Source organism: Lagopus muta, chromosome 19 (assembly GCF_023343835.1).
Source record: "Lagopus muta isolate bLagMut1 chromosome 19, bLagMut1 primary, whole genome shotgun sequence".
In the NCBI taxonomy this organism is placed as follows: domain Eukaryota; kingdom Metazoa; phylum Chordata; class Aves; order Galliformes; family Phasianidae; genus Lagopus; species Lagopus muta.
Genome location: NC_064451.1, coordinates 7,839,065 through 7,866,645, shown reverse-complemented (window position 1 = coordinate 7,866,645; position 27,581 = coordinate 7,839,065). Strand labels below are relative to the sequence as shown.

The following is a 27,581-nucleotide window of genomic DNA, read 5'->3' as shown; positions in this document are numbered from 1 at the left end:
GCAAGAACCACAGGGAGGAGCGAAATGTGAAAGTGCTCCAGAGCGCAAAATATTTTATTTAAGAATTTACAGTGTCAAATCTTACACTTAGGAAAGATAGCCGCTCCCAGCTCAAAGGAAGCCTTCTTGAATTAAGAGGTCTGGCAGTCTCTACTGCAAGGAGAAAGCTAGAGGGAGCCCAGAGGCTTCAGCCATAGAAAAGTCACCGCGCTGCGCCCGGCCCACCACGCAAAGGTTTGCAGCTCCCCCCACCAGCGTTTTGCATAGCCCCTTTGGAACGGATGTAAGGCTATCGAGATCTCACGAACAGGAAAACAACCAGGGACCAACACAGGCAATTCCACATTCACATCGCTTCTACTCCTGGGCAGAGATTCAAGTAGAAAAAAAAAAAAAAACAACAAAAACCAAACAGTTTGGTGGCAAATTCTAAATAAAATATGGCCTAAGGATTTAATAAATATTTAAAGGTTTATTTCTCTCTTTGCAGATGATTCCGATTCTTCAGTCGATATGAAAGTTGCATATCATAGGTTGAGGTTTCCTACATTAGACCTAAGGATTGTGAAGTCCAGCGGCAGAGGTCTAACCCACCTACATTTAGTACATCTGAAACTCAGCTGTAAGCTACTTAAGACCTTGGTTATTTTAGTAATGGAAATTCAAGAACAGTACTATGCTGATTCTGGCATTGAAGAGGAAGAGAAAGCGAGCTTCCCAGCTGTTACCACCTCAATGATGCAGTGCCAGAAGTTTGAGAGAAAGCAAGTAACCGTATTGCACTTCAGTAACACCATCAAATAGTACAGCATCAGCTATTATACAGAGAGCTTCTTTCAGACTATACAGTTTGCTTTACAAGTAGTCTAAACCACAAACTACATACATACTAGATAAGATCCAAATCAAATTAGTATTAGATTACAGTCACAGTTTTCATTCGATATAGGTCAATTTATTTGGATGAGCTGTGGCCCCCTCCCCCCCCTCAGAAAACAAACTAGCATGAGGCATTCCCCCAATGAGCAACTTGAATTTCATACACTGATAAACCAAGTCCTGTTTTCTAAGCATTACAATTGCATGGTCCTCTTAAGGCCACAGTGCCATGTTACAATGTGGACATGTTCTCCCCCATGGGGAGGGGAGCATCCTTCAGAAATTAAAAGAATCCCTGAAACTGCGTCTCCAAAAGTCCCACTAGAAGGTTTAAAGTAATTTTAAAGAATAAATTGCCTGTGCAATTTACGAATAGTTTTTGTAACAGACAACAACTATTCCCTCTCTCGTGTCTATTCTTTATCACAGCGAAGCTATTTCTAGCCAGTTCTTTAAAAGGAAGAGTTAGATATATTCCACGTTTGGTAATGATTTATGTAGATGAGGTGCAAGCTGGGAGACCCATGGAAAAAAAAATCATCCATCATTCAATTACTGTCATGTCACCTGCAGCTGGCTCTGATACGTGCCGTAGGATTGAGCAGTTCTTCATATATCCAGGAGGTGAATGAGAACTCCAAACAAAGCCAACCAAACTACTTCAATGTCGGATACTTCCTCTGCCCAATTCTTCCTGGCCTTGAACTTCCAGTGACTGCAGGAGACTGAAAAAACATGATGCGAATAAAACCAATATTGTGTAAAATATGCTGTACTGGAGACAAAATGCAGATGCTGTCAGAACTGTTATTTTAAGGGAGCCAGACTGGTCTGTGTCCACATCCTACATGCAGCAGCCCAGATTAACCAGTAAAAAAAAAGCTATCCAAAAGAAGATGGAATTTGTACTGATATTTAAGGCCACACCAAGTTGTTTTAAGTGACCTCAGTCCGCGTCCACCTTTACTAAGCAAGAAGGTTCAGCACAGCTGATTTGCTCAAGCAGCATTTATTTGTTAGAACTCGAAGGACTAACAAGCCTATGGTTTTGTTCAACATTCTGAAGTAGCAAGAAGGCCTTTACTCACTTGTGCAAATTGAGAAGGATTGTAGAACTGTACTGCTCCTGCTGATGGCTCCCCCGAAGGTGGTGCAGGGGCAGGCTAGAAAGGAGATGAGACTGAAATTAGAAAACTGCAGAGCTTCACTGCCTCTCATACTTGGTTTGCTTAGTCACACAGAGCAAATATTCACAGTAATAATGCCAACAATACGAACGGAGCAGCATATTGTAACACTGCAACAAGTGCTGGTACAGCTCGCGTATCTTTAATGTTGTTTGCTTGATGTAGGAATAGGCAAAACAATGTCACATGCATCCACTGTAAACAGCTCTGAGAATCCACAGCATGCAAACCAGAACAAGGCACCAGTGCAACTTCACTGAGTTAGTACCTCCTGCTTTGTTAGTAGACCTAAGACTTGCCCCAGAACAAACGCTCTATGTCAAGTTTTGCTTTACTAAGAAGTATCAGAAAGACTTTGTGTCATTCCTTTTACAGCGAGCCCACAGGACTGAAACTTACAGCAGAGAGGAAGCATTCATTGAATTCCTACAGGGGCTTTTGTAGATGAAAAGGGAACGGTATCACTACCAACCTGAGACACGCAGTCACAGAATGAGAAGGATTTGCTCGCATGGGTCATTTAGGGAGGTGGTGTTTTGCTGTTATTAACTGATTGACTACGTTGGTATCCCAGGAAAGAGCTGATGAACATTATTAAGTGATTCTCTTAGGAAGGTGAACAAGAAGCATGCCCAGGTTACGTGCATTCTCATTAACACGAGAGTGTTAAAAGGGACACCGCATCGTTAGTCACTTTGACACTGACTGTTATTTCAGTGAAACGAGGGGGAAAAATGGCTAGAAGCAGCATTAGTACATGAGCAAATGCAAAATAAAGAGGGGAAAAGTAAATATGTTGACATAAATGAGAATAGCCAGCCACATGTACCTGATTAAAATGCTGGCTTACTTCACGTGATAATGAACTCATTGAACTAGAGCGCGAAAGCTACAAAACAGCAAGAACACACAAATACAAAAAAACACAAATAAAAAAGTCATGCATGTCACTGCCCCAAGCTTTCAGTTGTTTTACTTCATTATAAAAAGTCTCACTCTGCCAAAGGTTAAACCAACTTCACGTTAAAAAAATTAAAAATGTAAAGCCAGAAGTTAGTTTAAATCAAATGGACTTCTTAAAGCACAAAATTACACGGATATAGGAAACATTTAGTAGGAATAAAGGTAAGGGTACTCTGCCTGGCACACAGCTATCTATTCTCATCTGTCTCTCACATTTAATATTAGTGAAATTATAGGCATGCACGAAGGCAAGCAGACATCCTCAAGTGCTACTGCTATTTCACTCTGAAAAGGTACTCAGAAGTTTACTTATAGAACAGATCACACTACAGAAACACACTGAGGCTGAACTTCTCCTGTGCACTTAAGAGCCTGTTGTACCATTTTGGAAGCAGCTGTATGATTTCAGCTTGGCTGGTCACCAGCCACTGAATCAATCACATAATCATAGAACAGCCCGGGTTGGAAGAGACCAAGATTTCAGGTCCAACCTTTTATAGGTAAATGGAATCTACATGAGATTATCTACTATTCCATTCAACTGCTGCTTTAGACAGCCCTGTAAGACCACTATTGTTGAAATGCACAGGTCAGTAGCTAATTACACTGATCAAGTCTTACCTCGCCTGGTTGGAAGCCATCAGGGTTGGAAACAGGAAGCCCAGATCCAGGTGGAACCACTGCAGGGTTTAAATACTAAAGAAAAACAATGCACTATTTGTTAATCTTCATTCCTCTAACTGATCACAATCCTATTTCACATTTTTACTGTAACAATCCCATCAAAGCAAAGCAGCATTGCAATCCATTGAGTCAGAAGGAACACACAGTACATGGCTACTTCCTGCATTCCTGGTCCATGTCCTGACACACTGCACACACCGACCTTGCAGCTCTGCCAAGTTAGGAGATGCAGGTCTTCATGCACTCCCTACCTCCATTTTCACTTCCCTCATCCAATTCCTTAACTAAACATAGCAAATGTTTGCATATAACAACAACATGCTTTATTTATTCTGCAGCTAGGAAGCTTCTGTTGGGAACCATGAATTATGTACACAAAGTTAGAATATCCTGCACATGCAACTCACCTCTTGATCAACAGCTGCAGATGGATCTGGGTTGGTTTGGTTTGCAGCTGGTGTTTGCTCTGCTGCACCACTGCCTTCCACTGGCTGAGGGTCCCCTGGAACTATAAAGTGAATGAGACTTAGCCAAACACACCAGCTCAGGGTGCTTGACTTCACAGAAAGAGAAGCAGCAGGGTCATAAGCAGAACTGAATTCCTACAACACCAATCTTCTACCAGAAAAAAAAGAGGTAATTTAAAGAGTGTAGCATTAGTATTTGTTAGATGCCTCAGTTTTGTTACAAGCCTGAAAGCAGGAGATGCACGCAATTCACAGAAACAGCCTTGGTGCAACAGAGTATGTAGGAAATTAGAAAAAAGATGATAAATAATGAGAGCACTATGTTTAGCAGAACAGGTACACTACACTATTCACATTTTCCTATTATGATGGCTCTAAAAAAGCTTAAAAAGGCACAGAAAATCCTACTTTGTTTTCATGTCTTCTGGTAAACTCAAAGCAAATAAAAAACCACCTCTGATGGCAGAGTACAGAGACAGGCCCTACTAATTTGTTTCACAGCAATCCCAGACCAACCTTTCTTTAAGAGTGCTCAACTCCACTTCCAATTTCTCTATCAAATGTTCAGAGGCTACTTAAGACGCATTGGCAAATTATCCACTCATGACATACCTGCGTTTGGAACAAATACATTGGCAGGAATTGGCATTGGTGCCAGAGGTGCAAATAGGTCTGATGGTGCAGGAACAGCACCGCCTGCCTTGGTTCCACCTGGATTCAGAACATCAACATAACGGGCTCTGCTTCCTGCTAAGAGAAATTCAGAAATAACAGAAATAAGCCTTGTGTAATTCATCCCTGTGCCTGTTTTCAACTGCCTGCTGGTTAAACTGTCTTTCAGAATCAGCAAATAATACTGCAGGGATACAAACAATCTCCAAGCCACAGGGTTACTGTGACAGCAATCACAAGGCAGAAGCTAGGCAAAAGAGCTGCACAACATCACTGAGTTGCCAGCTGTCTTTTCTGGAGGTGTTTGGGAGCAAGAGTCTTATCTTCATATTTCATACAACATAAAGTCTGAAGTCTTCCATACTTCAACCATAGAAGTGTCTGTTACCTGCTCTTCTAGAGAACATGTTGACAGGGGCACTGGGTGGGCCTCCAGGCCCAGATGGAGCAGCCTGAGGAACTTTAGGAAATCCTGTTGGAGGTGGTGGTGGAGGCTTACTCTGCAGGGAGAACAAGAAAAAAAAACCCTTAACCACATCATAACTAAGTTTACTATAAACCCCCTCCTAAGCTCAGCTGTCATTTCTGGATCCATACAAGCATCTGAGGATACAAATGGTTTTCTAAGTAGGTAGACTATACAAACACATAACCTGTTTATGAGCTTCAAGATGTGGCACATTTTAACCCAAATTCAGTAAAATGCTGCTCATAAAACCCAGTAATAGGTGAAAGAAGACTCTAAGCCAGCTGTCAGCTTGGAAAAGCAAACGGTTCAGGTTTTTACCTCTTCTTCTGGCTCATCCAAATTAACCCAACGTTGCTTCTTTTCATCCCAAACAATCTGCAAGGAAATCACAGGCAAAGATTAGGCCTTCAAACTAAGCTGAAATAAACATAATTTAAGTTTCATGCACGCTTCTTCACTTTTTTCTTCCTGACACCCAGGAAGCCATTTTGAACAGCCTACAATTCACAACAGCTTTGTGGTTTAAAGGCCTTACTGATTTGTTCTTGTCGTCTGGAAGGTGAGCTTCATTCTTTCCTTTTCCCATCAGCCAGCGAAACCAGTTTGCACCAGTCTAAAATATAAGCACACCTATTCAGTTCTCCCAACACTGTCTTTACAGGGAATTTAAACGACAATTTCATCTGGTAACTTGTTTTCTGTTAGGGACTTCAACTCTAACTTAAAAATAATAAAGGAAAGATGTCCTCAGCTAAACTAGCTATAGGGAAGAAGGAATTCAGAGGTGATCGGCCACAGATGACAACTAATGCTCCTAAATAGCAATCTGAGAGAACAGGAAAAAAGGACTGGTATAAGATGGAAAAAAACAAACAAATACTGAGAACACAGAAGTGAATCCACTGTGGTGCTAAGGGCTGGATGAAAGAAACGGGTTTTGTTTGTTTATAAATAAAGGGAAGTTGCTTTGAATTCAATTCCCAATGAAAACAAGCAGCTAGTAGTGCAAGCAGAAGTGCTTGTAAAGGTAGGCAGCAGTAGCACAAATTACAACATGGGCACATGGTAACATCTAGAGGTTGCAATAGTCAAGACAAAAAACACCATGAGGCATTTTACTCAGGTGCTCTGCAATCAGTGCCCTGGCCTGAGACTGACCACGTATTCCAAGCATCTCCTCCTACCACCTTCCTTATCAAGTGTACCTTTCTAGATGCTAGCTCTTTTTTCACTTCTTTCTTAGTCTCCTTCCCTACAGGAACAGGTGGAGAAGGAGGTGGCTGCTTTGCTGCAGAGTTAGATCTCTCTCGTCCCACAGAATGAGCAGAGGACTCTGAAGTTGTCCGGGATCTTTGTCCATAGCCCTGTATTATAAATATACAGGAGAGCACAGAGTTGTTCCTGCTGGAATGAACAGAATAGTCCAGCTTGCTACACAAATTTTTTTGTTTGAAAAGTTAGTAATAGGTTATAAATACATCAGTAAAAAGCATATACACATAAGGTTATGAAATCAGCAGAACAAACACCCTAATCGTGGCATACCATATATGCTGAAGACTGAGATGCAGATCTGGATCTTCGTTCTGGTGCCTGGTTAGATACAAAGCCAGGACATGCTTAATAAGCAAGCAGCTCAGTATCTGCTGGTACAACATGCACTTCTCATTACAAATTCCCACAGCATTCAAGACATTCAAGCCGGTTATTTGGATATTTCTATGCCTTCTGACATGCAGGAGGCACAGAAAAAGAGCTGAAGTCTGACCATGTCATTACACTGCCATATAGCTAGTGCACTGAAAAGTTACATCAGGTCACTGCTGTGCAGACAATCAGTCCACAAGAGGCAAGATACAGAACTGCTGCACCAGGCAGTGATTGATGTGCTTCCATCCCCAACTTCACTTTCAACCCTTACATACAGCAACTTTCTAAAAGAGAAACAAATGAAAGAAAACCACACCAATTTCTTTTATAAGTATAGCTAAGGATCCTCCACAACCTTTATCAGTTGATTAATGCATCCCTATTAAAAATGCTTATACTAATTCACTCCAACAAGAAACTAAAATAACTTCCAAGGAAAATATCAACTTCAGAAACATGTAAGCAGTGAAAATACCATACGTGTAAAAAAGGCTTTTGGAATTCTGATAAACACTGGGCATATTTCCAGTCATGATTAAATGCTGGTCACCACAGTGCTTTTGGAGCTCATTCACAGAACTGTGACTGGTTGTCTCACTTGTATGCTTCAAGTTCGTCTTGAGAATCGCTTTGGAGGTAGCAGGGGAAGACAGGCCAGAAAAAAGCCAACACTAAACTCTTCAGATAACAGCATGGCACTCTCATCCAGTTAAATGGCTGAGAGTTCCATATTAGTTCTTGATTCTTTATTCACTGAAGGGAACGAAGAGCAAAGGAGAAAAAGCTTCAAAATCTAGATGAAGTGCAAGACAAATCCCCAGTACCTCGTGTTAGCAAAGACATGTAATGCAGCTGACTTTTGCTAGAAATGTATAAAATAAAAATACCATTCTAGCCATTCTGTTGTAGAAATCTTCCTCTCTCTGTTCAGGGAAAGAGTTTCGTGAAGGAGACTCTGAGGCAATTCTCTGCATTCCTTAAAAGCAAAATTAGACTGTTAGCTAGGGGAGGGGGTGTAGAGTTTAACAAGATCCTAGAAGCTGATGACCAGGACAGAAGCCCTGATGCTCCAAGTTCCAGACCTTACAAACAGAACAGCCAGCTGCACTGCACTCAGCAGTTCCATAAAACAGGCAATTTTCTGCATCATGCCTCAATTGCAATTTGCTGATTCCAACCTTCCTTTTAAGATAAGTCCAACAAGCAGGATGAATACTAAAGCTTCCACAGATATTTCTGTAACTTTACATTATCTTTTTTAACTCAATTACCCAAGACCTCTCTCACTATTTTATGAGCGTTGAGATGCTCCATACTAAACCCTACAATATTTCATTCCCCTTAGAAAAAAAAGGGAGGCATTTACAAAGATTCCAGACCTGTTTCCAGGTTCATCTGCTCCTCTTCCTGTGGTTCAGTTTCTTGTGGTGGCCCTCCTGGTGGCAGCGTTGACCCTAAATACAGTGGTGATGGCTCAGCTCCATACTGATTTGAAAACCCTGGAGGTGCAAAGCCAGGTCCTGGCCCAATAGGCTGAGAGGCCACAGGATAGAAAGGGACACTTTGGACAGCATCCTGGTCACTAGGTGGAATCCCAGCAGCTGACCCATCAAGTATAGCCTGAGGAGCTAAGGCACAAAAAAAGTCAAGGATTACAACTAAACAGAACCTTTCAACCCGTGAATAAGATCATACAATGCAGAACTGAAGTCCCACTGTTTCCACTGTCCTTTTCAGGAGTTCCTCATATTAGAAACCCAAAATATCTATTTCGCTCTTTGTCGTGCAGAGGGATGTAAGAACTAACCTGAAGGCATCAGCTGCACGCTTTGCATCTGCTGAGCCATGTTGGGCAACAAAGATGCTAACAAAGCATTTTCAGCACCTGGGCCCACGTCGTGGCCAACTCCTGCTCCATCATATTGACTGGGATGGTCCAATTCAGAGCTTGGTGTGCTGCATGGGTACTGCTGTGGTGTGGATCTGTCTGTGCTGTAAGCTATTGCACCTTCCTGCACACACACAAAAATAAGACCTTATTAATTCTACCTGATGTTGAGTTCATAACCAAGGGAACATACAGCAAAGGAAATCTTAAGAGTGAAAACAGTGTAATTGTTGCTTTTAACCTTTTAGTCAAAAAAACATAGCTGTCATCCACTTGTAAATCAAGTTCAATCAAAACACTTAGGTTTTTGTATCTAACAGAAGCATAGTTAATTAGGTCAATTTTCATACTGCTAGTGGGTCTCTTGACATAACTGTCTTCCACTTGGTTTAAATTTAGCTATACTAATCCACAATAAATGTCTTTGTTCATGTTTGCTTTGTTGTTTTTTTAACCAATCTAATGAACTTTGCAATTGTCCTTTCATTACAGTACTAAAAAAGTCCATTTTATGTAACATAGCTACCTTTTAAGGTAGTCAGTACTAAATCTTAAGGCACCAAAGTATATTAAATCCTCTTGGTTTCAGTTATAATACTTGTCTTTTACAACATAGTATTTCACGAGGTCATCACACACAAACATCAAGTTTTTGTAGTTGTCAACACAAATAAAGTAACTTAAAACTGGTTTCACATTAATCCTTAGAAGGGAATATTTCATGTTCTTGCAGTACCTTGATCTGTCCATCCACGTGTCGAAGCCTTACTAACCATGAAGGTTCAACAAAGGATTCCTGGTCAGGTTTCTCTTTTATCTGGGGATCAAACAGGCGCAGCTGCGATGACATCTAGAAAAAGGAAGTTAAGCAGCCAACAAAAGGTAACTTCACAGCTTATCACCTACAATACAAAGCTACTAACGTGCAGATCTTCCCTGAGTTACCTGGATTAGCTGGCCAATAAGTACAGGTGAATAATACTGCGGATCTTTAAGGACAGTTCTGGAAATCACTTCACAGTAATGGAAAGCCTGAGCAGCAAGTCCCATTTCAGCTAGGCGGCAAGCATAGATGAATTTGAAAACCTACAGAAAGCAAGCAAAATAAACCAAGTGGTCAGAACATTCTTGGAAGCATCACAGGGAAAAAAAGCACACTGATTGATGGGAAAAGCCATCTTGCACTCTTGTTTGTGAATATTTCACGTTGCATGAGAGAGAAAATATTTTGTATGTTGAATAAAGCACATATGAGAGATTAACACATCACAGAAATCTGAGAAAATAAGGGATTGAACAGGTCTTCACCTGGAAATTGGGCAAGCAGCCAGGCTGGGTTCCCAGTGACTGTGCATATTCATAGGCTTCCGTTCTTTGAATAGCTTCATTGGTGGCAAACTTCAAAAATGGCAAGCTGTTGTGGAATGGGAGAAGAAAAATATTACTTCACTTAAAGAATATAAACGTTATCAATGACACAGATCTGTCTATTAGACATACAGCCAGAAATATAGCTCCATCAGACACAGGGCAAGTAACTTCAGCTCCTCAAACAGCAACAGGGCATCAGGCAGTTCTCACAGCCAGCTGTTGCTAGTGATGATGATGAGGGGCACAGTGCAACTCTTTAGGCATGAATCTTTCTGCTTGGCATCAGAGAAGTTTGTTTTAAGAAGGGAAATCCAAACCTGTGATTTGATCCAATTAGGACAAGCTTTGTTGTCTTCCTCGTGTAAACTCCAAAACCAACTTGGGCCATAAGGTAACAAAAGTGAGCAGCATCCAGCAGGCCTTTAGAAGCTGCAGAAAAATAAGCAATAGAACTCAAAATATTATGTCTTGATGACACATATTGAATTGCCTTTGTATTCAAATAGCTTCACAATACAGACAAGCCCATACAGAACTGCCCCACTTGACATTTTACAAAGCAATTGTTTGTTACAAGGAAAAAAAAAAAGCTGAGTAATTAATTTTTTTCCAAAGGCTTTTCTTTCAGTCATCCTCATTTAATTCTTAAAGAGTTACCAAGAGTGTCTCCCATGGTAGCAATGGTCCTGGATTCCAAGTCCACGTTATTGGTCAAGTTGGATAACACCATTGCTAGATGTGGCCTCCAGTCTCCCCATTTCTCATCTCCACAGCACTGAAATTAGAAGAATTAATTACAGAAATCAGTGGCAGGAACTCTGCACGTTTAAGTGTTGAAACCTAAAAAGGACTAAGAGAATTTACCTGACCTAGAGCAAGCACATGGAAGGTTCACTGCAATGATTAATAACATTAATAACAGTATCTCTTTCAGACTCAATTGCAGCTCACACTGGAACCTTACCGTGGATGCAGCTGGCATCCTTCCAGACATGAGCTGGTAAACAGTCTGCAGAGGGTCATTAATTGGGAGACTGTTGGCAAACCTAGAGAGACATTATACAGAAAAACAAGAAATAAACACTGGGTAAGGAGTTAAATTGCACTGAACGTTCGGTCACTGTTCATCTTGCTTAGTGTAAGAAAAGGAAGTGCTGTTTGAAAATCCTACACTGAATAAGCAATTGCCCAAAGGATAACAACTAAGAGAAAACCATTATTAATTACTTGGACCTGCCAATATGACATATATCAATTCCATGCCCATAGGATGATAGGGTTCAAATATCCCTTAAATTAACTTCTCAAATTTAATTTTATAGCCTCCAGACCTCAGACAAGTGAAAGTAACAGATTACATGCATCAACTGAATACACAAATAAAACTAAAGCATAAATCTTGCACAAGCCAAATGGCTAACTCGTGATTTTAACATCAAGATTTCTGAAGCACCAGATCTCTCGTTGTCACAACAGGTAACCACACCATACTAACAAACAACAAGCAAAGCTGTACCTGGTCATCACTCTTGCATGTGTTCTGTTGTCCATCTTGCTGGCAAGTAGCAGAGCATGACCCCATAAGCCATGCTTCATGGCTGACTCCAAAGCATCCTAAGTTAATACACAGATTAGTTTCCTGGTGGTAGCTTAATATTTAGCTCAGATAATCAGCAATCATTTTACTGTAGTATTCTGACATTTCCTTGGGCCACATGCTAACACCAGAATTTAACTTTATGAACTGCAGAACATTTTCCCATCAGTATACTGCAGCATCATGAATTATTGCATGCACTGCAAGCTGCAAAAATAGTTTTCACTGAGAGCTTTCAGATTTTTGAAAAATAAAACATTCACACAGCATTTGGAATAACAGCATGGACACTCACCTTCTTACGTCCATAAAGCAGCAGCTCTCTGAACCTCTCTGTTTCTTTCTCAAGACTATCAATTGTGGTTATAAGACTATCAGTGAGAAACGAGAGCTGGGCTTCACCAGATTCCTCCTCTACTTGTTCCAAAGCCTCATTAGTGAAATCAATTAAATTTGCTTCATTAGGGGACTTCCCAGGAAGCCATACTGTTTTATGGTCTCGGAGCAGAAGTTCAGCCAGGTCTGTTCCCACAACAGTCTATTGTGTGTGGCAGGGGGAAACAAACAAGAACAACTGTTATTTCAACACTGCCTTTGTTTTGCTCATCAATTCAGCAAGCCTCTGTCAGAACCTCAGCACAAATGAGCATTTTACCTGCCCCCAATCTATCAGCTGTTCCAGAATAGGTGACTATGTATAAGTACCATCTTTTACATAAATACCATCTTTGTGCATGAAGTATCTTAGGCCAGATAAGAACTCGAGCAGTAAGACATACCCCATTCTGCCTGCACAGCAGTACAATGAAGTCCCAAAGCAGACTTGCAGATTCTTTGTCAATTAAATTTTCGTTTTTAAAACATTGTGTAGCTTTATTTTGTGCAAAATTGATAACATCCACTTTATGGGTGTCATCTCTGGAAAAAAAAAATGAAACAGAAGTAAAACATTATTCATGTCACTATTGTGACTAGTATCAGGAACAAATTGTTTCTTACAAGTGAAAAAACAAGAAATATTTTGAGTTAATTTAAACCCTGCAACCTACAATTGTAGGACAATAAAATATTAGATGAGGAAATGGAATCTAAAAAGTGAGGAAGTTTTTTTGAGGTCTGTTAGGACATACTTAGCAAGAGGACCAGGAAAGGCTCTCATTTCTTCTTGCTCTGGAGAATGTTGCATCATAGTCTAAAACACAAACACAAACCATGAGACTTGTTAAAAGTTACCACTTACAGCTACAGATCAAACACAACAGATAAATACAGAAAGATAACATGCACTGATATATAATAAAAACAATCTGTAGATCACAGCTCCCTTCCCTCCCACCCCGACAAAAAGAAAGGTCAATATTTCACTGCCCATGTTTTTCTTTAAAGCATTACCTCCATGCTGTGTATTTCAACCAGGGCTGGCTGTCCTTCTGAAGGCAGGTTTGGCAGCACTTTTATTAAGAAGCCCCCAGGGCCAAACCTGGCACACAGATGAGGCACTGAAAATTTCTCAGGCGTTAAGGGCCTTAAGGGCACTGAAGGAGGGAGAAAAGATAAAATAAGAAAAACTGATGATCTGACCTGCAATTGAAGTAAAAAAAAAAAACAAAACCAAATTCAACTTGACTAAACATTAAAATAAATGAATTGGCTCCATCCAATTTCTAAAGATCTTCTGAAAATTGAAGAATTAAAGAACTCTAAGATTCACTTATTGTTTGAACTCAGGATCTGTCTCAGATGTGTCTGTGAGATCTCTGTACAAATGCATGACATCTTCAAAGAGCCAATGATGCACCTGAGGCTACTCTGCAAAACCTCTTCCAGAGAAATGATTAAAAAAAAAAATAATAAAATGGTGGATAAATCTGAAGTTTAACTTAAATCTTAATCACCCCTTGAAAGCACAAGCAGTGAAGTTCAAAAACGTATCTAAACAATGTTTACAGATGTAAGAAAGATTTAATCACCATCTAAACACTGCCATCTAACTATTGCCCTCCCATGAAAACTAGTTATGCTAAGAACAGAGCAGTTCTGCTCACATACACACACAGCAGGTCGCAGTACTTTCCTGCTGACCGACTCAACAGGTGTAGGAAAATGGTATCATACACTACAACCACAAACAAAAGCACAAACCACCACCAGCAGGCAGCCTCACAGTCCCCTCCCTCCTCCCTCCCCAGTGGTGCCAATACCTTGATCTACAGCAGACCATCCAGTTTCAGTCGGGTAGCCATAATCTGTAAAAGGCTGTTGTCCATCAAAGTTAGGAGCATATCCACCATACGGGTAATCTGTGTGCAGTGGCACTGCCTGTGCAGCAGTTTCATACACATTAGCCGTTAAATCGTGGTTACTTCTATACAGCTGGCTCTAAATAGATGATATTAGTGGCTGTTAGCAGCAAAGTTACACAAAGCAAGCAATCCTGCAAGCGTGGGTCCATACAGCAAGCATCCCTCCCACCCACCACCCACTTCAGTTCTTCAGAAGGCTCTTAGAACAGTTTTACCACATCACTTCATTTGGTAACACTACCCTGCAAGTCACCTGGTGCAATAGGCTATAGAAGACAGCATCTGCTAGTGTTCTCCCTCCCTCAGTGTTTTCACCACTATTTGTTCATGTTCAAGTATGTTCAGTTCACTCCCCACAGAACATCGAGGTGTTTGTGTCAGCAGTACCATTGTGGCACTGCTTCCAGGCTCAGCTGTTGCTGGATCAACAACTACAGATCAGAATCAACGTGAATCTTTGACAGAAAATCTCACCTGATTAAATGTGATGGGTATCTAAATGGCACTCAGTGCCTAAAGATTAATGCCTAGATGATCACCAACACCACTTCCAGTACTACTGAAACCATTGGAATTCAGACAGGAGAACAGCCTAACACTTACAGGAAACACGATGCAACACATGATCTGCTAGTAAAGACTCTACTACAATGTCCTGAATATTCCTTCTCTTTTTCAGGTATTTGTATTTATAGCATAGGTAGATCAGCTAGATTTGGTTTTGATTTTAAAGTCAAGATAGTATGATATAAATGCTGGGTTAGACTTTTAACAGATCCCATGCTGGCAATGAGAAAAGTGACATAACACAAAGGCAGACATTATCAACTACAGCCAAGCACAGTGAGGGCAAAGTTCTCACAGAGCAACGCATGCATGGCAACTTGCACAGCTGAGTAAAGTTTTGGTTAAAGATCTCCTGACAGCTGTGCTGAACACCAAGTTCACTTCCAGAGCACAATCCTTCCAAGATTAAAAAAAAAAATAAAGATTGACTTATCTCTAACTTCTTACCCACTCCTAAGAGAAAGACCCAGCAAAGCTGAAAGAGCCAAGTATTGACATGACCCTTTGAAACTCACCTGTTGGGAACGAGAGCTGAAGCTGCTCCGGTGACTGTGCACACTGTGGGAGCTCCTCAGGCTGTGACCTGAATGCTCACTGTGAACGCTGCGCCTGTCGAACTCGTCACCATAAGGATCTCTGGGAGGCTCAGTTTCATCATCAAAGCTTCCAGTAAAACGAGGATCGTATCTCCAACGATCCTCGTATCGGTCATGTCTAAAGAACAGCAACCAAAATAACGTCTAAGAACAACAACATGTCTAAGAACAACAAAAATAAGCATATCCAACCATACCCAGAGGAAAGTGACTCTGCTGTACACCTCTCAAGAAGGAAACTGTACCTAACTTCAGAAGGACTTTTAGACTACTTCCTAGATTCAGGTATTTATTACAGTAAGCAAACTGAGACTGCTTAAAGAACTTCATCTAGAATACTCAAAATCAAGACCAATGTCATGTTCCAAGGCTGTTTTAGGCAAACAAAGAATGCTTATCTGGGGGAAAAAAAACAAAACAAAACACAAACTATATTTGCCTTAAATCCTTGAGGCTGATATTGACAGTTGTTCCTAATTTATTTATGTTAAAGCAAAACAACTAACAAGAATAACTGTGAGATGCATAACATTACACTGTGAGCCTTTATTCATACCTAAATGGTAGCTCTCCAAATAATTAGCACTAGGCCCTTCTCTGCCCTAGCTCTGGAAAGAGCACAGATTGAACAGACAGACCTGTTGCTGTATGGGTATGCTTCTCTCTTCTGGTAAGGGTTGTGTTCACCATCATACAAATACCTCTGGTCATAACTTCTAGGATCTCTGTATCTGGGGTCATAGGCTGATGAGTAACGTTCCCAACGACTCGGATCTTTGGAAGACAAAAAGAAATGGTTTAGATACTGGAAGTCACTACCTACAGCTTCTCTTTCCTTTCTCCTTAATTACATGCTGATTTGGACAGAAACAAAGATTTGGTTATTACAGTTAGCTAGGTATTCTTGAGAGGACAGTGCTTACCACCAGACAGATTTTTTTAACAACTTTCATACTTAACCACAGCATGATAACATCACAGCAAATAGGAACAGAATATTTGCTACCAGCCCTCAGTGAGCCTCAGCATATGGACAGATGTTGCTTATAATCCTCACTGGCACCATATAAGAGATTGCCTTCAGAACACCAACACCACAAGGGCCCTGTGAGCGTCCAGGTAACCACGGACAAAACCAACTTCAATTTCTGTTCACACTTCACCTAAGTTTTTTCTAGAACACTGCCTGCAGGTTAAACACCAAAGATGTGTGCCAGCAAATGGCAGGTCTGCAAAGCACTGAAGTAAAACAATTTTACACTTAGCACAGAATGCCCTCTTAATGACAAGGCGAAGATAAGCCTGAGACGGAAGAAAAACCTTTGTTTTCTATTAATACTGAATAAAAGAAGTACAGGAAAGATAGCATGGTGTTAAGTACTAAAGCAGGCCCAAAGATCAACTTCTAACAAGTGTAGCTATTCTGATTGTGGAAAGGATATCAGCTTCTTTTTGTGATGACAAAAAAACAAAACCAACAATAATTCTCCAATCTTGAAATTCATTTTCTCCACAAATTTCTCTCTATAGAAAAATAGAGCTCATGTTGACACCTTACCTCCGTAATCATACGTGCTCGGGTAATAGCCTGGATAATAATCAGCCCATCCAGTTTTTGCATAATAATCTTCAGGATATCCTTGTCTGAAAGAAAGAGCACAGGCATGAGGAGCCATTATTCCTCCTTAGATCCTTCTGAAGCCATCAGAGGATACAAAGAACTACAGAACTGCTGGTTGAGCAAATGAAGACAAAAACCACAAGAACCTGACTAAAAACACAAAACAGATCACTGATATGCAAGTACAAATGCTGTATTTATCTTCAGTAAGTCACACCACTTCTGATGGAAAATGAAAAGTGTGGCCATTAAAAGCTTTTACCGTATGCCATTTTTGAGACACTATCCCACAGTTCTTGAAACAAAGCCAGCAGAGCAATGTTAGATGAAAAGACAGAATGCAGTGTGTACAGGTGTGTTTGCACACACGCATTAATGTACAGAAGCACATGCATGAAAACATGTTTGTGTGGATCTAAACATTCACATGTGTACACATTCACAAAGACTCCTACGTATACATAGATACATCTTTGCACAGGAAGGAAAGGGATCTGAAAACAGCGTGCAACAACAGGAACTTCCACACTCTTCTCCTACACTCCATTCATAGCACAGTGCAAGCTCTCAAGTGGCCAAACAAGTCCTCACCAGAAAAACCAGTGGGAATCTTGCTAGCACAGCACAGATCTTTGCAGAGGAGTTTTGATCTTATCAGATCAGGTTTATCCACCCAACCCGTCTTCTCAGCCCCCCTCAGAAAGATGCTGCTCCCTTAACCTCACCAAACTGAATTTAAGAATCTGCTTCACCAATTTGTTATGGAAATCAATGCATCACTGACATGCTGCAGGAAATTCTCAGGCACAACCTTTGTGTGACATGGACACTTTGTGCTGCTGTCCTGCAGTGCTATGCTACAGCCTACATCCACATCCACATCACACCAACACTGACAGACAGCAGGATTTGATCTGTCCAAAGCCCCCATGAAGATTTTAACCTCTTAAAAATAACACCCAAGAAGAGCACAAATCAGCAGGAGCTGAGCTCAGTGCTACTAGATGTTATCTCATTGCGACAGGTCACAATGCACTGAGATTCACTTCAGACAACAGTAGAAGTTAGCACACATGGTTCTGCCTTTTCTCTTTTTATTTTCTATTCCTCAGAGCCAAAGCTTTCTACAATCTTACAGTAAGTAGAATTTTGCTTTCAATTTGAGATCTGCCCCATGAGAGACCCACCAAGAACAACAAATACTACTGATACTACATCATTTCCAGGATGTGTTCTCTGGGGGTCTCTTGGAAAGCTGCAACTTACTCACTAGATAATACAGCAGTAATATTTCATCATGAATTGGAAATTCACACAAATCACCTGTGCAATAATGATCAAGACCCAGCAATCCCTGGCAGGTGATTTGCTGCTTTCTGAGAAATACTAGGGATTTCATTTCTGCTTTTTACTCAGTAATTGCAAGCAGCATTTAAACACTGCTTCTCTCTGAATTTCATACAACTAACCAGATTACAGCTCCCATTTTTTCATGCCTGACGTCCACTAAAAGTTTGTTCACAAAGCTGAAACAATCACACAAATTCACTTGACACAACACCAGGTACATTTTGACTGGATTCATCCCTGTCTCACTGAGCCACACGTGCTGCTCTGCCTATCAAGCGAAGCCCACACAAGTCTGCCAAAGTGCCATTTATGAACAGAACCAGAGAACCACTCTAAGTGCCAGCAAGAAAAAAAACTGGCACTGATTAACAAACCCATGAGCTACACACGCTGCTCTTTCACAGCACAAGTGCACAGAGCTAACTTCAGCACTAAGTCTGCTGCAGTGACTTTCTGCCTGGCAGGAAAGCTAACAACCAGCTAGAGAGCTGGATGAAAGGAGCAGTGAGCCTCAGCAACAGAAAAGACAGCTGGAATCCTATCAGTGCCTTTTCAGACATGGCATTTGATACCCTACTTCCCTATGGCAACGCAGAAGGAGTTTTTGAACTTCCTCACTGCAACTTACGCTGTAAAACTCTGAGGCACAATTACACTCAGTGCTTTAGAACATACCAGACTTCATTCAGTGTAGGGATTGCATACCTAGAAGAAGGCCTATCAGAGCAGTGACTAGCTCTGGAGCTAGGACGTTCAGGCTCAGAATACCGGTAACTGCTAGGCTCCATATAAGCAGTGCTGCTGCTGTCGTAGTACCTGTACCGTGGGTCATACTGTCCATAGCTATCCTCCTAGAAGAGACATTGACAGGTAAGGTAAGAGGCCTCCCAGCTTCAAGAATAAACCTTCATAAGCAAATTGCCACAAACACCCCAGCCATGACAAGACAAAGAGATGCAGACCAGTAGTCTACAGGATAGATTTTGGTATTCCTCATGGCAAGGTACATCCAAGTCCATTCATATCCAAAACTTAAGAAACATTACTTCTACCACTGTGATGCTGCAAAACTGCCAATAACTGAGGCAGCAGACGAGAGCAATATCTGAACATCTCTGCCAACTACAATTAATATTAGCAACTGCTTAAACTTGTAAGTACCTTCATAGTTTAAGTTATTACTGCAATTAAATTTTGCCTGTAGTTAAATCTTGACACGAATGCCATATGGAATGTTTACCTCTATACAACTATTAAAACTTGTAATTCAAAGATAAAAATGATTGATATCAAGGGGGGAAGAAAGGAGAAAATGAAAAATTACCAGGTAATACAGATGAGCTGCTGTTCTGGGATCTGGAGGAGGGTAAGGTGGTGGATACGGAGGCTGGTAAGCATCGTAAGGATGTCTGTAGTAGTAATAAGGGTTCTGAGGTGGACCGAAGGCATCCTGAGGAGTCTGAGGCAGGGGAGGACGCTGCAGGTCTTGCTGTGCACTTGGCAGCGCTGGCTGACCGGTGGTGGCAGGAGCTGTGGGAGCCACAGCAGCTGAGGGCTGACCAGAGCCCGGCTGCTTATCGGGGCTGGGCAGCTGTGCTGAACTTGCCTCTTGGTTCCTGGGCTCCTGGTTCTCACACTGCTGGGACGCCTGCGTGCCTCTCGGCCCTGCTGCAGTCTGGTAGTTTGAAGAAGCTGAGGACTGCCCAGAAGACGCCGGCATCTGAGCTGCCTGCATTTGTGGTTGGGATGGCAGTGCTCCCTGTACAGCTCTGTCTGGCACAGCCTGATGCTGTACATCTTTTGTCACCTGTTGATAGAAATGTTGTTTGTCACGCACCTCGGGACCAGCTTGACCAGCACTGCCAGCTGGCTGTTGAGGATGCACAGGACCACCAGAAAGCAGCTGATTATGCACTTGCACGGAATTACTTGCACTGCTTTTCTCCAACGTCCGTGACACTGTAAAATCAAGCACTCCAGCAGCTTCTTCTTTGCTATTTGAACGATTTACAGAATTTTTGGTCTGTACTACAGAATTAACAGGTGGAAGCAATGCACTTGTGTTTCCACTGGGAAGATTCATCCCAGGAGAGATGGATGAATAAGCCCCTGACTTGCTAGCAAATTCAGGAGCAAAACCTTCAAAATTAACATTCTTTTGCCCTTCAGGAGCTAAATTAGATGGTGTTTTCACGAGCAAGTTTGCAGGCTGATTAGAAGCGATATCAGAGGAATTAACAGGGCTTTGTAATAAATTATGTTTTAACAGATTACTATTTGGAGGAGCATTAGCTAACAGAGATCCAACTTGCATCACAGGCAACAGTGCATTTTCCCCAGAGATGATTCCACCAGCATGTGATGTTTGGGGACCAACTGAAGGCTTGTCCCCAACCCTGGAATCCTTCATTGGCTGACTGTTCTCATTGCTGCTTAGCTGATTAGATAGAGAAATAGAAAAATTAATTGGCTGAGCCAAGTTATAACTTTGATTAGGCTGAGCAATTAGGATAGGCTGATTTTGCAAAGACTCTGTAGGTGGAGAAGACAACAAACTTGCATAACCAGAACTTGCCTGAGACTGAAGCGCCTCTTCTTCTCCCAATTTGGGAGGATTCTCAAGATTTTCAGATGATATATTTCCATCTTGGGAAGGCTGCACAGCAATACTCCCTGGTTTGGTTGGCTGCTGATTAGACAGGCCTTCTTCTGGTGGCTGAATTACTTCTACAGTTTGTTTGGCAGGTACATAAACTGCAGGAGCAGCAGGAGCTAGAAGAACATTTCCTCCAAAATTAGGTAACTCATTGTGAGCCCAAAGAGTTGTTGCTGGGCTATCACACTTCTTAATTGCTCCCTGAGCCCTTGTGGAGGACCTTCTCTCAGACAAAGACTGCATGTTTTCTGTAACAGGTCCAGAGTGCAATGTATTTCCAGCTTCACCACTGACTGCTAGAGGCAGAGGGTATACCTGAGGCATGAAAATAGTTTCTAGATTATCTGGTGGCTGTTCAAGATTGCCAGGTGATGCAGCAGGCATAGCTGTACCCTTCTTGGTGTTCTTCTGGTTCGGGTGGTTCTCCCTTAATTCAACCACCATTTTTGCTTGGTCAATCTCTGCAGGTTTTATACCAACTCCATGGGACCTCACGGGCTCAAAAGAACTATTTGCACTCGTCTGAAATACTCCTGTGGGCTTAGGAGGACTCGGAGTTGGAGGCTGGGACAGGTTACCATGGTAGCTCTTGTTTGGATTCATCTCACTTGAATCATCTCCCAGAGGAGAAGAGTCTATCTGTTTAAAGAAGCAAGCAGAAGATTCCTCATCGGGCTTCCCGCTTTCTTGCTGAATAAATGTACCAATCTGCTCTTGAGGCCTTGCTGAGCTAGAAGCGCTCCTATGGCTGATGTTGCTATAGTTTGAAGACACACTATCTGGTCGTACAGGATGAGCTAACGAATCAGGTGCCTCCAGATTTGGTCCTCCTTCAGCATGGCTCACAACAGCATTCTTCGGAAGCACCTGACCCGGTAAGGACCCATATCTGTACAGATCAGGATGAGCAGAAGGGGATGAAGCATTCATGTTACGCGGCTCACTTGGCAGCACTTCTTGGTTCTGTATGCACTCCAAGTTCTCCACGTTTTCATACTGTGACCCACCATTCCCAGGTGCATCACCCACACCTGCTTTGCCATCACTAACAAACATTGATTGCTTAGCAGCCTGTGCCTCCTGCTGACTTAGAATTTTAGGAAAATACTGGACATCCATCCCTTTTTGTATCATCTCGTTGGCTGAACCTGTACCCATCTGAGCCTGAGAGAGAACGTTAGCTGGAGCCCGCTGAGGATGCCCTGGCTGGTGATACAAGGGTGATGAATGTGGTTGACAAGCAAACTCGGGTTTCTCAACCATGTAATTTTTTTCAGATGAAAGTATTTCTTCATTTTCTGCCTCATCCCCTTTGAAAAACATGGAAAGGGTTCCTGAGTCTTGGTCTGTAGGAATAGGTCTATTTGATGCTTCAGACATACCTGGAGACTGTTTCTGGAGGTTATTTTCCTGAGCTGTAGGAATGACAGAGCTGGAGTCTTGCAACGGTGTCTGTGGGTAAAACTGCTCCTGGTAAGGTTGATTTAACCAAGCATTTGTTGTTTCTGTGTTCTGTCTAAAGACATTTCCAGGCTGGAAGCTGTTCATGTGATGACCACTATTTGCAGAGCCATTTTTCCCATTTTTTTCACAACCAACAGCTAAAGGCGCTTGCACAGCATTCTGTGGAACTCCTTGATGCACAGGACCACGCTGTAAATTAGTCTGCGGAGGAGGATGAGAAGTGCTAACAGAAGACTGGGAAACATTATGAATGTCAGTCTGAGAATGTGGTTCAGAATAGGGCACAAAATTTCGAACTGGAGACTGCAGGTTACCTTGAACAGGTCTCCACTGAGACACGGGCTGCTGAGGAGCTGGAGGGAAGAGTGCTGTTGCAGGGGGTCCAGAAGAAACGTCGCTCGGATCTCTGCTAACATCTTGCCTACCTCCAGGCTTGTTTGACATAGACACCATTCCAGGATGCACACTGAAAGAATTCTCAAGTGCTGTTCCTGCATTATAATGCGACGGTACTGCAGACCCATGGAGTCCGAGATCCGCATTTGGATGCACGTCCGCAGTGCTGTTTGTAACGTATCCTGGGGATGGAGCAGGCATTGGAACATTAGAAAACGTACTGCTGTTTGCTCCTGGTTGAGATACAGAAGCTGGCAGTGACGGATGCAGTCCATGAGGATTGTCCCCTACGTGAGCTGGCGAAGCATGCACAACGGCTGGCTGCGGAAACGCCGCTGGGGAAGAACTTTGCATAACCAGTGCGTTGCCCTTGGATGGATTATCTAAAGGGGCAGTAAAACCCTGCGGAGTCTGTCTGCCAAAGGCAAAAGGGTCTGTCACAGGCTGCACCGGGGCAGCTGTTGCATTTGCTCGTTTACTGAGCGATGTGCTTCTCCAGTACGTGTTCCGAGCAATGCCTGCAGGAGGTGGAGCTGCTGCTCCTGCTGGAACAGTCTGCGGAGGCTGCTGCATGGTGGCCTTCCAGCAGGGTCAGATGCCAGATGAAAAACAAGTAGTGGATGCTGGAGACAAATTCCTTCTTGCACTCTGTTAGGACAAAAACATGACAAGTCATTTTCCTTTCCTGCAATGTATGTCCCACTTCAGCAACTTCTACCTTAGAAACAAAACAAACAAAAGATGTCTCTGCTCTCTAGAACATGTAAGAAATTCACACCCAGCATTGTAATTCTAAATCCAAGCACTGTTTTAATGAAGCTTAACACTGAGTGAAACACCACATACTGAAAAGGCAAAAGGAAGCAACAGTCAGAACGCAACAGCATCTGTAAGCACCTCTGTATGCTGAATGTAATTCAAATGCATTGAGAAAATGTTACTGTCAGAAACAATGCTTCCTAATCTCTGCTGCATTATTGCTCAACTGAACAGATCTTTTTACAGGTTAGATGAGAAGCACTCAAGGAGCTCATCAAACGTTCCTCACTTGAACAGAACGTGTTCCACTTTTGTTTAAATAAATAAAATACCATTCAGGACAGCAGTAGTGTTTATTTTGAGAAAGAAAACTGCATTCATCAGAAATATTCTCCCACATAGATGAACGCTGCTGCACAATAGCAGAACTGCATTTAAAAATATTAAATGCAATCCACTCCCACCCACACCTACTGATTAATTGATGCTCTCACTTTCACCTCAGCAGGACTTCAGCACAGCACCACGGAGCGACAGTCACACTGCAGGACAGGTACAGAAGCACTCCGGCTCTGCCAGCAACAACTTCACAGAATGGTTTGGGTGGGGAGGGACCTTAAAGCCCAGCCAGCCCCTGCCACGAGCTGGCTGCTCCCCAGCAGGTCAGGCAGCCCAGGGCCCCATCCAGCCCAGCCTTGGCACCTCCAGGGATGGCTGGTTAGGAACTCATATCGAAAAGTCACACTCGTGTAATTTTAACAGCAGTAGAAAAGTTTAAATGCAAAATAATAATAATTCTGGTTTAACAAAAAGACAGTGGGGTGAATGCTGCTTATCTACATGCATTCCGTAGATACATAATGAAAACTTATTATGAAAAAAAGCATGCTGTACAGACAGCACAATTTGTACAGACTGTATCAGAGTCAGCACAGCTTCCCCTGCAGAACATCTCTCCTACTCATCACCATAGAACCCAACATTCCAGTGTATAATCTAGGCTTTTCTTCCAAAGGGCCAAGAACACCAATCAGCAGAGGCAGGGTCTCTCCATCGCTTCTCATTATCCACACTTTTCATAGACCTGTTTGACTGCTTCAAACCCTAAGCTCAGATCTTGTTATTAACAGAAAAACTATTTGTGAAGTAATCAAGCACAAAAGCAAACTGTTTTATAACTCAGATACCCAACTCCAAGTTTCTGATGTGGGCTTCATTCCTTCCTGTCCTACCAGATGTACACACACACACAAAACCCTTACACTTTTCCCACTCTTGTAACAACCTGTACTAGTAATTAGCTAATTAAAGTCGGTGCGAGTTTTCTTTCTCAGCCCTGCTTTAGAATCCCCATAACAAGATTCCTATCACTGCATTACAGAGGTTCAACACAAGGGCACCAGATTCCTTGCAGAAGAAAAGTTAATATTAACAGACTGCACACAGTAGTAAAAGCGTGCAATATCTGAAGAATTAAGTCCAAATAAAACCAGCGTGCCCATGGCAGTTTAGCTCAAACAGAAGATATCAGCTCAGAGATACCGATCCTCCCTGCCTCCAATCCACAGAAATGCCTGTAAGAAAATTCTACGTCACTACATAACCAAAGATCCAACTCTTTGCCTTATCTAGTTTGGTAATTCTGCACTTTCTGATGGTTTATTAATGGATAGGAGACCAGACTGATAAACATTAATCACCAGCAACAACAACTGTTTCCAGATATGCCAAGAAAACACTACCAAAAAGAAAGAAAATGACCAGAACTAACCATAGCCTTGTCCAGACAGTAAATTCATCTAATATGCCTACACTCACTACTTCAAAGTCCTCTGTGAAGTTCTATTGATACTAAGAAATAAACTTGGGGATAATTAATTTAATCCCATTCCCAATGCTAGATAAGCTGCTCTAAAACATAAACGGGCCCACAAAGCAGGTTACTGAGCACCTTTATGACCAGTTTTTGGGCCATGGGTTTTTCAATTCTTCCCAATGCAAACAGATGCGTACAGGCAGAAACAGACTGGGGACGTTCTGCCTTAACACCGCTCATTGCTTCCTGCCTGCCTCATAAGCGGGAACCACGGCTGCGATGGGAGAAGAACCCTTCGGGAACCAGAAGCACAAAGCTTAATGGGATTGACTGGTGGTAATAAAAAATAAAAGCGTTAATTATTCCACCACCAGACCGCCAGCAGATCCCTGCATCTTCAGGCAGCCACCCGACTGAGCCAGCACCAGCTCTGCTCCAGCAAAGCAGACACACCTGACCCCTCACACGGGCGACAAACAACCAACAGCACACAACCCCCGTCTGAATAAGTTCTGCCGGGTGCGGGCCAAGGCGGGGCCCCTTCTGTCCGTGAGTCGGCCACGACGACGCACATCAGTACGACCCTGCCCCACGATCGGCTCCAGGCCCCACGTTACACACTCGGCCCGTTCGGGATTCCCGGCCCCACCGCCGCCCCGCCGCCTCCCTGCGAGGCACGGAGCGCTCCCGGGCCCGGTGCCGGCACTTCGAGCCCAGCGCTCGCCGCTCAGCCCTCCCTCCCCGCGCCGCCCTTGTCACAGCCCATTCCCGCCGTACCTGGCGGCCGCCGCCGGCCGATCCCCTCAGCGCCGAGCGCCGCCCCCCCTCGCGGTCGCAGCTCCGTGCCCCCCCGCCGCCGCCATCTTGGCACATCCGGCCTCAGTTCCGCCGCCGACCGCCGACGTGTCACGGCGCGCGCGCGATGACGTCACGGCGCGTGCAGGGCCGGCGCCGCGCGCTTGGCCGAGTTCTGTTTTCTCTGCCTTTCTTCCTTCCGCGTTCCTTTGAAGGCGAAAAGGGGGACGGCGGGACGCGGCGGGTTAAAGGCAAAAAAGATAACAGAAAAAAAGTAAAAACAACCAGGCGAAAGGCGGAAGCGGCTCTGACAGCGCCCGCCCCTCAATGCCGTGGCCTGGCGCAGGCGCAGTGCGGTTGCGGCCTCTGTAGGCCCTCGTTCGAGTCTCGCCATGGGGCCGCGGGTTCGAATCCCGCCTCCGGTGGCTGCCGGCACGAGCGCTCGTCAGCTTTCCTTTTCCTTGCTGTGCTGCCCCAGCGCCCTTCTTCACCCTGGGGTTCACTGTAGGCGGTCCTGGTGCTTCCCGGCTTCTTGAGGAAGCCTCCCCGCGGCATTCCCGTCTTCTCCATCAGGGGGTGCAATGGCGAAGATGGCCGCCAGGGCGGGACAGAGCACCGCGCTCCTGCCTCAGCCCAGCGGGCGGGAGGCTGCTGCTCCTTCGCGTCTCCGAAGTCCCGGCCTCTCAGGGCTGGTTTGTGAGGGAGATTCATCGCGTGGTTTTCGTCACGTAGGGAGCGCAGAAGTTGGCAGGTGCCGCAGCTCGGTGTGCGCAGATCGATCCCTCCGCAATGTATTCAGGCGGTAGCGTAATATCAAACAGCTCTGCAGGTCTGAAGATGCCGTTCCGTCCTGCTCTGTGTTCCAGGGGCTGTCCCACGGGAACGCGGAGCTTTTAGGGAGGCTCGTTGTTCTGACGGAGAGCAGAGTCTCCCATCTGCCAGAGTTTGCACGCAGCAGCAGCGGCCGCTCTGTTCTGTGCTGTCGCAGAACAACAGGAGGGGAAAACACGACTGACCTAAACAAACATCTTAATCAGGGGTCATTATCAGTGCAGGAGGTGTTCCAGCACGCCTGGTCATTAAGGCAGGGTAATATCCTCAAAGCAGCACTTTGATGCTGCTGTGGGAACCAGAGGAGCGCTGGCTGCAGTGCCTTTCATCTCCCTCTTTTGTAGGGAGTTCCATAAAGCAGCTCGTCAAACACCACTTCCCTCCATGGGCACGGAGGGCAGATAAAGCCCTGCTGTCCCCTTGATATTTTCTCCAACAGGTGTAATCTGAGGAAACGTGATTCTAATTAGTCTGATTGGCTTTTAAAACATACATATGCATGCCGTAAATAGCACCGACGGCTCATTCTGCAGCTATGTATTTATATATCTAATCCTCTTAAGCTCACACACTCAGTTCAAACACCAACGATGGCATCTC

General features: G+C 43.4%; 1 protein-coding gene across 6 annotated transcripts; it reads right to left on the bottom strand.

Annotated features, from left to right (window-relative positions):
• Positions 1–27: 27 nt before the first annotated feature.
• SEC16A (SEC16 homolog A, endoplasmic reticulum export factor) lies at positions 28–27,333 on the bottom strand. Of its 6 annotated transcripts, XM_048965771.1 has the most exons (33): positions 26,133–26,517; positions 20,840–23,428; positions 19,589–20,071; positions 18,970–19,115; positions 16,852–16,937; positions 15,932–16,067; positions 15,213–15,411; positions 14,029–14,206; positions 13,220–13,362; positions 12,958–13,019; positions 12,607–12,745; positions 12,123–12,365; positions 11,747–11,844; positions 11,195–11,276; positions 10,888–11,005; positions 10,548–10,659; positions 10,168–10,273; positions 9,805–9,945; positions 9,596–9,709; positions 8,779–8,983; positions 8,351–8,599; positions 7,859–7,947; positions 6,867–6,914; positions 6,527–6,685; positions 5,857–5,934; positions 5,640–5,696; positions 5,241–5,352; positions 4,793–4,930; positions 4,121–4,221; positions 3,651–3,725; positions 2,896–2,955; positions 1,968–2,042; positions 28–1,604 (listed from the first exon to the last, which is right to left on the bottom strand). In XM_048965771.1, exons 2-33 carry the CDS (start codon positions 23,351–23,353, stop codon positions 1,536–1,538), a joined length of 6,615 nt encoding a protein of 2,204 aa, XP_048821728.1. In that variant the 5' UTR covers positions 23,354–23,428; positions 26,133–26,517; the 3' UTR covers positions 28–1,535. The 6 variants fall into 6 exon arrangements, with proteins under 6 accessions (XP_048821728.1, XP_048821721.1, XP_048821722.1 ...); XM_048965764.1 differs by having other exon boundaries at positions 19,589–23,428; positions 26,133–27,333; XM_048965765.1 differs by having other exon boundaries at positions 4,793–4,927; positions 19,589–23,428; positions 26,133–27,332.
• Between the last annotated feature and the right edge of the window lie 248 nt (positions 27,334–27,581).

Excerpts from the sequence above, each read along its gene's own strand:
- SEC16A (XM_048965764.1), bottom strand. The coding sequence starts at position 23,353 with ATGCAGCAGCCTCCGCAGACTGTTCCAGCAGGAGCAGCAGCTCCACCT. Across the intron at positions 16,068-16,851 it reads GAGCACGTATGATTACGGAG|ATCCGAGTCGTTGGGAACGT; the intron begins GTAAGGTGTCAA and ends TGTCTTCCAAAG. Across the intron at positions 9,946-10,167 it reads GCTGCTTGCCCAATTTCCAG|GTTTTCAAATTCATCTATGC; the intron begins GTGAAGACCTGT and ends TGCTTTCTGTAG.